The sequence below is a fragment of the Coenobita brevimanus genome, chromosome 57 (assembly GCF_032717465.1).
Source record: "Coenobita brevimanus isolate Jiangsu-jjx chromosome 57, ASM3271746v2, whole genome shotgun sequence".
Taxonomy (NCBI): domain Eukaryota; kingdom Metazoa; phylum Arthropoda; class Malacostraca; order Decapoda; family Coenobitidae; genus Coenobita; species Coenobita brevimanus.
This window is the reverse complement of record NC_137010.1, coordinates 34,527,324-34,539,445: the sequence shown is the minus strand read 5'-3', so window position 1 is coordinate 34,539,445 and position 12,122 is coordinate 34,527,324. Positions and strand designations below refer to the sequence as shown.

The 12,122-nt window shown below is 41.1% G+C and overlaps 1 protein-coding gene across 2 annotated transcripts in view; it reads right to left on the bottom strand.

Annotated features, from left to right (window-relative positions):
• The window catches only part of LOC145402139 (procollagen-lysine,2-oxoglutarate 5-dioxygenase 2-like), a 101,688-nt gene extending 95,539 nt beyond the window's left edge, over positions 1–6,149 (bottom strand). For both annotated transcript variants that reach the window (XM_080274256.1, XM_080274255.1), the window contains exon 1: positions 5,929–6,149. In XM_080274256.1, coding sequence (XP_080130382.1) covers positions 5,929–6,031 — 103 coding nt within the window. In that variant the 5' untranslated portion in view covers positions 6,032–6,149. The remainder of the gene's footprint in view (positions 1–5,928) is intronic.
• Between the last annotated feature and the right edge of the window lie 5,973 nt (positions 6,150–12,122).

The window sequence follows — 12,122 nt, the reverse complement described above, 5'->3', positions numbered from 1 at the left end:
CAACGAAATGAAGACCACATGAAAGAATATTCTGAACGATGGATGACTGCGAAAGATGTGAGTCCAGCAGACATGCAGACAGCATGAATGTGATGCCTGAGACTGTGAAGGGCAGCAAGTGAAGAATGCTGTGAAGACAATGAAGAATGGCAAGGTAGCAGGTGTTGCTGCAGCGTATGCGGAGGTGATTCTCTCTCTCTCTCTCTCTCTCTCTCTCTCTCTCTCTCTCACACACACACACACACACTTTCATTCTATTTTTCCGCAATTATTTCTGCATTTTTGCGCTTTCCTCGAAATAGACTCCTTTTGTCAGAGTAGTTTACACTAAGTTGTATAACAGACACATGCCAGAAAGTCTGAGCGATTGGGGCAATCCAAGTGGATCTGTAGAAGGTTGTGTTTGTACCCCCGTCTAAAATTAAAGGTTGGAAAGAGGGTCAGGATAATAATATTACATAAATTTGCCTGTTACACAAAAAGATCTGCATATCTATCATTTCAACACTCCTTCATCCCTCACTTCCCACCCTTGAGAAGTTCTGATTACGCGAGTGTATAAAAAGCAAAACAAAGGTGACTGATAATGGAAAGGAATAGGAATAAAGAAGGGTGTGGTGCGGCAGGAAAGTGGGAAGGCTTGTGTGAGGAAGGATAGGGTTAAACAGGGAAGAAAAGGCTAGAAAGGTGTACGTGTGGGTAGTGCCGGGGCCGGGGAGGAAGTACCACAACCACCACCATCCCACTAACCCACTTCCACCCGACCGGTCACACCTAAGCACACTCTCTACCACAACTTTCATTTTTTTTCCTTTCAGTAAAACACAGAACTTCAAAAAACTCAAAAAGAAAGTGCATAAAAATTGGAATGATTGCACAGTCATGAGAATTTCACCAGAGCAAAAGTATATTGTGGGATATTTTCACATTTACTTTTTTCCAGCCTCCTTTATGGCGTTTGTTGCCAACTTTTCGTGCTTCGTTCTCATGTGATTTTTTCTTATATAATTTTAGAGATAGTACGACTGATAACTGATATTATTATTATTATTATTATTATTATTAATATATCTTTTTTTTTTTTTTTTAAGAGAGAGTGGAGGGGGATGAAGAAGGAAGAGCAGAGAGAAAGGAAAGACAACACTTTTTTGAGAGAGAGAGAGAGAGAGAGAGAGAGAGAGACAGAGACAGACAGACAGACAGACAGACAGACAGAGACAGAGACAGACAGACAGACAGACAGACAGAGACAGAGACAGACAGACAGACAGACAGACAGACAAAAGGGGGATGAAGAAGGAAGAGTAGAGAGGAAGGCATAACGGAGGGAAGATGAGAGGAAAGGAAGATGAAATAAATGACAGTAAAGACAGTGGACAAGAGAAGAGGGAGAGAGACCCTAGCAATGTGCTGAAACAGACAGACAGACACGCATTCCTTCAGTCTCAACACCACCTTCAGCCTCTCTCTCTCTCTCTCTCTCTCCTCGTATTCCAACTTTTCATCCTTTATCTTGCTTCGTCCTCTTCCTCACTTTTTCCTCATTAGACTGGCATTACACGCTGAAAGAGAGAGAGAGAGAGAGAGAGAGAGAGAGAGAGAGAAAGCGGTGACGTCAGGCGTAGGAACATAACGGTACAAACGCTAGCGGTCAGGACTACCACAATCCCTACCAACATTACCACCATTCCTATCAACATTACAACAATTTCTACCAGCACTACCAGCATTCCTACCACAGTATCACCATTCCTGTCGACATTGCTACCATTCCTACCAATATTTACACCTTTCCTACCTACAGGACCATCATTCCTACCATACCTACCAATATTACGACCATTCCTATCTATCTATCTATCTATTGCCAGACGCCTCAATCCCGTCTGGGGTGGCCACAAACAAATCGCCTCCAAGTCGCCCTGTCCCCCGCCATTTCACTGCCCTGCTCCCAACTCACACCCCCCTCTCTCATATACCTCTCCACCCCATCCCTCCATCTCATCCTCGGCCTCCCCCTCCCTCTTCCCCCCTCCTACCAACATTATTATCACTACTACCGATATTACAAGTCCCTACCAAAATTGCCGCCATTCCAACCATTATTCTCATCATTCCTACCAAAGTTACCACAATCCCTACCAATATTACCACCAATCCTACCATTACTACAATTCCTACCAACATTACCACTATTCCTATTAACATTTAGACAGTCTCTACCAACATTTCCTCCACTCCCACCATCATTACCAGTACCATTCCTACCAACATAACCACTATTCAAACCAAAAATGCCACAGTCCCTACCAACATTACCATCATTCCTACTAGCATTATACCACCATTCCTACTAGTATTACCACCATTCCTACCGGTATTGCCACCATTCCTACCGGTATTATCACCATTCCTACCGGTATTATCACCATTCCTACCGTATTATCACCATTCCTGCCAGTATTACCACCATTCCTATCAACATTACCACCATCCCTATCAACATTACCACCATTCATACCAACATTATACCACCATTCCCATCAACATTACCACCATTCCTATCAACATTACCACCATTCCCATCAACATTACCACCATTCCCATCAACATTACCACCATTCCCATCAACATTGCCACCATTCCTATCAATATTACCACCATTCCTATCATTACCACCATTCCTATCAACATTACCATCAACCCTTGTCAACATTACTACCATTCCAATCACAGTCACTATTCCTACAAACATTACTATCATTCCTGTTAACATCACCACAATTCCTGCCAACGTCCCCAGTAACATCAGCACCATTCCTACCAAGATCACTGCTTTTACCACCGTTCCCACCAAAATCATTGCTGCTCTACCAACATTACTAATATCACTGTTACAACCACTTCTCCCCTAGGCACGACGTTGAACCACCACAGCTACCAACATTTTCACCACCACCACCACCACCACCCACTAAAGTCATATCTACACACTACCAGAACTACCAACATTATCAAAATCACCAATATCACCATTCATTCTTTACTGTACTTAACCACAACTACCAACATTTCCACCACTGCTCCACTGAAACTATAGGCACCAGCAACTAAAAATTACCACTATAGTCATTTTACCTTAACATGGCTCAAATATTTGGCCTTATTACAGTATATTTCACGTAGCTCGGTGACAGAACAAGAAAATACTGTGGCTATACATCCTATCTACGGCACATCTTCAAGACCTGCATCCTATTCTGGCGTTAAGCTCTTTTTACAACTCGGTATTGAAGATGGAGAGATGGCAATTTCAGGCCGTTGGGGTGAAACGGGTATACCAACAACCGACATTACTAAAACCTTTTAATCTACCAGTATTTCAAATAGTATGACATTTTTAAGCCACCTCAACTACCAACATTTTCACCACCAATCCACTTAAATCAATCCACCAGGTATGAAAATTACACCTACCAATATTTACACACACACACACACACACACACACACACACACACACACACACACACACACACACACATTAGTCTGAGGGGAGCAAGCTTAAATTCAACGTTGCTTAGTACAATCAGTCACTTTTCCTGTCCGGCAATCTTCTTATCCATTTCAGTACGAGGTTGTAATTTTCACTGATGCTACTATCCCCCTTTTACTTTAATTTGACCTAAAAATACCATCCCCCTATCTTGATCTTTTAGGTGCTGCGAGTGATTAACACTATAGTCACGATTATGTGCATGGAAAGAAGGTAGAGCTGTACTATTGTCTTATTCTGCCACCGAGCTACGTGAAATAAGCTATAAAAGAATTAAAATCTAGGTCAAGTTGCTGTAAAATATATATAGTTCATTTTCGTCAGATTAAGAACAAACCTTAGCAGTGAAGTTGATGAGGGCTGTGTATAACCCTTCCAAGTTTGAGCTGAATAAAACTGTGTGGAGAGAGCAAGAAAATACTAGAAGGGGATAATAGCAGTAAGGAGACCAAACGAAAATATTTGTGAAGGGGTTGAAAGGCGAAGGATACGGAGACCAAGAACAAGGTCTACAGGTATGCTGTGGGAAAGGGTGGTCGTTATTGAGCATGGGCAGAGGCCCTCTTTTGTCGAACAGCATGCTTATCAGGCAATAAACACAGATAGATAGCTAGATAAACAGATTACTCCCAACATTTTCATCATTCATTAACCCCTTCACCATCAGGAGGTATTTTTATCCTAATTTTGTTTCTACCAGGGCATTTTTCGCAGAGAGGTTAGTGAACGCCACAAAGTCTCCTAAAATTAATCAAATTCTCTGGGTGGCAAGGATATAACATACGACACTGAACTGATGGGGAAAACCACAACAACTACCATTAATGTCACCAAAATCCCTTAACAACCACAACTACCAACATCTTAACCATCTCAATTACCTCATCCAACGCCAACCATATCCACCAACTACCAAAATCGCAGGTGACAAGCTTTCTATTACTATCACATAAATGAAATATAAATGAAGGAAATAAGCACAACAGGAGAGAGAGAGAGAGAGAGAGAGAGAGAGAGAGAGAGAGAGAGAGAGAGAGAGAGAGAGAGAGAGAGAGAAACAATGGGGTTAATGATGGGTTGGGAGAGAGAGGGGAGGGGGAACAGTGAAGAAAGCGGGAGAGAATAAAGTTGTAGGGTGAGAGAGAAAGGGGGAAAGGGGAGAAAGGAGGTAAGGAGGAAGGAACAAGCTGGGGGTGAGGGAGGGAGAGAATATGAAGAGGGGGTACCATATAAAAAGAGGAGGGAGGGGTGATGGAGAGGGATTGAGGGGAGGGAAGAGTAGGTAAAGGAAAGTGGGAGGGTAAATGGACAGGGAAGAAGGGGGGAGGGGTGATCGGGGGAGGCAGGGGGGAAGAGGCGGAACTGACATCTGTTTATACCATTAGAGAGCTACCACAACTACCACCATCACCACCACTACCTCAGTCACCACCACACCTACCACATTCATCAGTTACCACAAGAACCACCAGTGCAAGGAAACACTACAGTTACCAATACCGCTACCATTATTACCATAACTGCAATCACCACCAGCAGCTACCAACACCACAACTATTATCATCTTCAATCCGCCGCTACCACTACCACAATTTCTATCAACTACCCATCGCCACCCCCATAACTACTGCCTCCAAATAGTTACCAGTCAACAACCACCACTGCCACAATCATCATCATCATCATCACTAGAGCACTCACCATCATCACTATTGCCACCATCATAGCTAACACAGCTATATACATCATCGCCATTTCCACAGTTATCACCACAACAACAATGATCACCACACCCACTCAGCCATCGCACTTACAACAAACCCTTTCACTACGACGACATTTTTGTTCTATATTTTTTCCAATAGCCTTCATTAAACCCTTCACCTCACACGTCGTAAAAAAAAAAAAAAAAATCAAGTAGAAAGAAGCGAATAAAAACAGCGTCCTCGGGCTGATGGGGTTTAACAACTAAAGCTTGCGTACAACCACCACAATCACACCACACCACTAACTCAACAACCACTTACAACCACAATTCAAAACAGTTACCAACACACTTTCTACCTACCAAAAACTACAACAACCATTCAAAAAACATTATGACCTCAATATAGTTATACCAGGCGACCCACATTTGAGATGGGAATTCGATCACTAACTTGGACATTTCTATACTGGAATGTATCACACGATTATGCATAATTTTTGTTCATACAACTACGATTTCCAACAATTAAAAAAAGAATATACAAGAATATGAATTTAATAGCCATATAAACTTTGAATGACGTTAGTAATACAATATATAAGCGTAAATAAAGCGATGAACATCAAGAAAATTGGGTTTGTTGACATTCTTTGATAGGTCGTACCGCTAGTCGCCGTGTTCGTCTGGCTGGTCGTGACTTCAACTTCTCCCTGCAGAAAGGGCACCGCCAGAGCAACGCACAAGCTCGCCAAAGTCCTCGCCAACATACTGAACACTTTTCCTTCCCTTTGTGATACTGATGTGTTTTTCCACTTGTGACGTGCACTTCTTAGGACTTTTCACACACCAAAGATCACTAGGAATTCCGTCTGCGACCGTCTCAGGGCCACATCGGAACGAGAATGAAGTCAGCTTGTCCCACATGTAACCAACCCACCAAGTTCAAGGTTGCCAGACGCTGACAACTTTGTAAACGAGTTACCTACTAGTTCTACCATTTGATGAATATATTTCAACTTATAATTATTTCGTAATAAAGCTATAATTTTTAGTAATACTTTAGCTAGGCTATTTTAGAATTATTAAATAAAATATTGTAAGGAACAGGCTACACAACAAACAAATATAAATTTAACTCACTTTACCGCTTGAAAGAGCCTTATAATAATGTAAAACTTAGTTGTGTGGGTGGATACTGCAATTTAAAAAGTATTTGTTGATGTTATCTATGCTCTGATTTGGTGACTACGATGGAATTAGGTCACAGGGGAGCTGCTGGCAACCTTTTAAACCCACCCAACTCTTCTTCTTAGCCCGCCCCTCCCACCCAGCCCCTCCCACTCACACTCATCTTCCCTCCCACCCTCCCCTCCCATCCACAGTCTACTTGCTTTCTCTAATGTTCTCCTCACCTCCCCTTCCATCCCATCCCGATTCTTCATCCATGTCTCCTGTCCCTACCACTTTGTTCTCCTCTTCCTCTTGTACCCTGTGCTATCCTCCTATTTATTTCTACATCTACTATTTCTCTTACCTCCTATTACAACCCAATCTTCCCTCCCATCTTTCACATCCACACAGCCTTCTCTTCCACCTTATCCTATCCACCCATTCACTGAGTTTGCTCCATCCCCCTTCCCTCCAACATTTTCAGTCTTTTTCCTTCCCTACTACCTTTCACGCCCACACAGTCTCTTGTGCTATATGCTATGTATCCATTTACTCCTGTATCCACTATTTCTCCTATCTTTACCATTCTTTCACATTTTCCTTTCCTCTCACCTTTCGCAGCCACACATTTCTTCCAGCCTCCTCCTCCTCCTCCTCCATCCTATCCATCCATGCATTTACTTATTGATTCATTTTATAAATCATCACAGGTTTAGTATGAAGTAATGCGAGAGGTTGAACAGTGTGTGTGTGTGTGTTCGTTCTCATAGGTAGTTACTCCCTCAATCTTGGAGGCTTCAGGGGAACCAACTGTAATGCATGTTCACGCTATTATCCAGTTGTACGCGGTGAAAATTTATATCTTTGTCATTCGCCAGGTTTTCTCCTCCTGTTTACTCATTCCCATAATCGGGTGAAGATAAATTACACTTACAATCAGAAATGTTGGCCCGCTATGCATTCTGTGAGTGGATATCTGGGACTGGTGACGAATATTGGAGTTATATTCTGTCTGATCTGATCTGCATGTATCCCTCTCCTCTCCTCTCCTCCCTCCCTCCCTCCCTCCCTCCTACCCACATCGACTTTTCTTTCTGTTTTTCTTCTGATTTTCTTCCATCCTCTTTCTCTTCCACTCTATCATGTCCATCGATTCAATCCTTCCTCTGCAATTATTCCATCTCCCATCTCTTGCACCTCCACTCGCCACCTCTCAATCACATTTCTTTGTTTCCAACCTTATCCTTTCCCAATTCTTTATTAACTCATTTTTCTGCTATTTTTTCTCTCCCATTCATCTTTCACTCTTTAGTCTTCTACTCAAACTCACTCTCACGCCACCGCATTCCACTTATAAATTAACTCCCTTTTCGTCGCTTCTTCCTCTCCCATCCATTCTCTGGCTCAGACTTTCTCTTCCCCCTCCCCCTTTGCCTCAGGACCTATTCTACTCCTACCCCTCCCATCCAAACTCTCTTCCCCTCCACCCTCTTCCTTCCCACACAGTACTTTCCATTCCTTATTCATTTTTTTCCCTACCATTCTTTCCCACCAATCTTTCACCATTTTGTCTGCCTATATATATATATATATATATATATATATATATATATATATATATAATATAGGTTGGGTTTTATTGCTGACGTAATGCCACTCAGGGATGAGTGAGGCTGGTCACTCATCTTAAATGTCAGGAACAACTGCCTAGCCCCGGGCTTCTACGCTCCTCATGGGGTAACGTAGGATTGGATGATGGATGGATGGATATATATTATATATATATATTTATATATATATATAATATACATATATATATATTATTTATATATTATATATATTATATATATATATATATATATATATATTATATATATATTATATATATATATATATATATATATATATATATATATATATATATATATATATATATATATTACATACATGCATGTATAATTACAATATAATTCGACCAGAAAAGTATCGCACCCCTGAGATTTGATGGATGTGAAAACGAGAGTTCTGCAGACACAAGAATATATTAACGTGTCTTAAAAAGTATCTCACCCAATATGAAGTTTTGCGTGATCTCCAGTCCTAATAATTACCAGGGACAATATCTGGATGTCCCATATACCACGATGTTTCGTCTGTTTCAGAATGATGCGTGTGATTAAAGGGCCGATTTTTTTTTTTTTTTTTTTACCGAGTGACTGTACACTCGACGAAAGTTCCGCGTTATAAACTGATCACTTCGAACCACAGTATGCGAGACAAGTGAAACAGCAGCCAGACACTCACCTGTCTAGTGAACTAAGTGTGAAAGGGTTGAGGGTGAGAAGAGGTGAGATGTGACTCATCAGCTCCCCTAAACCTGCATGTTAATGCACTCGTGTACCGGTATACTAATTATGTAGCAGCCCCACATAAAAAAAAAAAAAAAAAAACGGTACATGTCCAGGTCATACATCGCTTACAGTGTGCAGCAATTGGTCAAAAGTCAGTTATTGCGACTACTGTACTGCATGTACTGATCCGTTTAAGTCTGATGCAGAGGCATGTTATGCAGATGCCCTACCCGGGATATTTCACCCCCAGCTAACCTATCTAATAGCCTTTACTGCCCACCCACACCATGGGGCTTGCCACGCTTGCCGGGTATGAAATAAACCTCCAAAATCACCCGACTGGAAAAATTTGAAATTCTCCCCGACCTAACCACTCCCTCTCCGGGACAGGGTAAACAACAAAAACAACAAAAAAACTAGTGAAAGTAACCCCAGCATCAAAGAGAATGAAATCCACCCCCCCTCCCCTCCCCAGCATCACACTAACATGGAAGAAAATTTTTAATGGCTAATTTGAAGACAGAACAATCTGTACTACAGGTATTTGAAAAATTTTCAACCAACAAATATTTCAAAGCTAGCTGAGCTTGGGTGGGTTAAATATACTTGATATTCTCCAACCCTGGTGGAGGGACGCCCTTTGTTTTATTCTTGCTAACACCTGATACCTTTATTTATATTCAAGATAATTAGTTACCTCTCGTGATGGAGTCAATGAAAAACGAAATCAAACCCTTTCAATTCCGCAGGTCTTTAAGTCGAAGAAAAGCGTCTGGAGATAACTCGAATAGCACAGACAGCAACTATCTTACTCAATGGAACAGATGCCATCCCTTTTGGAAAACTTACAGTGTTATATTTCAGAATGAATTATAACCGTTGAACTTGTGTATAACTTCGACGTACTCGGCATGCATATAATATATATCGTCTAGTGCTTCTCCACAACTCGACATACTGAATGCAGTTAATATTTGCTGATATTTCCTACGTCTGTCACAGCAGTAGCCAAACGAAACACTAAGGGATACAGATATCGCCTCTGACTCACCGAATTCCTCCCTCACCTCTGTGGATGGTGATGCTATACTGACGATACTCGACACACTGAATGCAGTTAATATTTGCTGATATTTCCTGACGTCTCTCACAGCAGTAGCCAAACGAAACACTGAAGAATACAGATATCGCCTCTGACTCACCGAATTCCTCCCTCGCCTCTGTGGATGGTGATGCTAAACTGACGATGCTCGATCAGAGGATTTGAATCAGAATGATGAACTCGGTGACTGAGGGTTCGAACAGTCGGTATTAACACCCTCACTGTGACTATTTCTTTCTATAATCTATCCCTGCTATTTCCATACAATATTTTGAATGGCAGGGGTTAGGTAAAGCCTTCATCTACCCCTAAAAATGTGAGGCCTTTCCGAAATTGCATAAAAGCGTCTGCATGGTTAATTATACAATGGAGGGTTTGAACTGCCGATATAACCCCCTTCACTGTTATTTCTTATAATTTATTGTTGCTACTTCCAGACGATATTTATACATCAGGATGAGATATTTCGAATGTATGGGTTTGGCAACATAGCTTTATTAATCCCACCAGTAAGAAAGGTCTTTCTTAAGCGGCATTCATTAGCCTGGAGGTAAAATGGTTAGAGATACCGTCTGCAGTTCAACAGATGCCTCGAGAAGTGTCCTCTAAGAGCAAAAAAGTGTATGTAACCGCCCATGTATAAAAAAAAAAGTGATGAGAGAATTGAGGTATAAAACAAACATCATACTATATCGTTAAAAAAGAGAGAGAGAGAAAAAAAAGCTAATCCCTTAAGTATGAGAGAAGGACCCTAAAACAATCAAACCCTAAGATTATCCCTCACCACCTACATGGGATGAAACTCAGGCCACTGCCAGCCTCTTACCCACTGTTCATTCATCACAGATTTTCGTCCATTTGTAGTTTATATTGCGTATCTCAGTGGCAGAAAAAGACAGTGCCACAGCTCTACATCCTTTCTGTAGCACTTTTTCGTGGCTAACATCGCATCAATATTAAAACTCAGTACTCGAGATGGACAGATATCAATTGAAGTTCAAGTTAGAATAAAAGGAGTATGGAGCACACCACTCCTTTTCCCATTCCATACTTAATTGCAGTACTTTATAGAGCTTCTGTGGTCGACAAGCGAGAAATAAATGAGCCAACTCTTTCCAACTCCTGTATTCTCCGGTATTCAGTATCATTACCTAAACGAAGTACATCATCATCATCATCATCATCATCATCATCATCTCAGCTACCCAAATTGTACAGGGGAAGAACAGACTCCCAAAACTATTAATGGAAAATACACAAATAATCCCTTCAGACCCATGACGCATTTTCTCTTTAATCTTGCAATCTCCACACGATCTTATTTAAACGAGGAGAGGCTTTTCAAACTGGTGGGGTCAGACAGCCTTCATACACCTGTTAACTATAGTCTCTCCTACGCTGGGTAAAATCGTCTGGCAGCAGCTGGAATATACCACAAAAGTACACCGTGAGAGTGAAAGTCGAAAAAGACTATCGAAATATTCAGTGAAATGTGTCAATTTTCACTTCCCTCCAGTCATAATGAAGAGCTTAAAGAATTTCGACACAGAATCTCTCTCTCTCTCTCTCTCTCTCTCTCTCTCTCTCACACACACACACACACACACACACACACACACACACATACACATCACCACTGCTCGAGCACTAAACTTTAATAATGCATAATTTGCCATGACAGGTTTAACATCCAGGAATCACATGAACATCTTCAAGGATCTCCATGTGGTGAGAGAAATTAAAAAAAAAAAAAAAATCGCTGTGAAGGAGTTGATGGAGATTGTATATGATCCGTTAACTATGAGACGTCCGTTCCATTAACTATAAGACGTCCGTTCTTAAATCGCTTGGCAGTAGATATAAATAAATAAACAGAAATAAGAAAATGTGTTATAATGATGGAGTTCAGGATGAAATGTATAAAAATTTAACAGGCTCCGAATCGCTAAATTCCTTCACAAGAAGAGGGTCCCTTCGAAGCCGAATGCAATTGCTTGGTGAAATCAAAAGTAACATTTAAAAAGTTATCATCAAAGTCAAGGGGATGGTGGCTCTTACTTTTAAAGCCTTTACTTCGAGGTTCTTCATGAATTATATAAAATATTCCCGAAGGTAGTAAGGATGAAAGACAAAAGACGTCACGGTTTGGAAGGAGTTAACGTGAAAAGCTGAAAAGCAGGAAGTTTTGTGAAAATCAGGTTAATGCTGACTTGTATCAACAGTTGTGATGTTTGA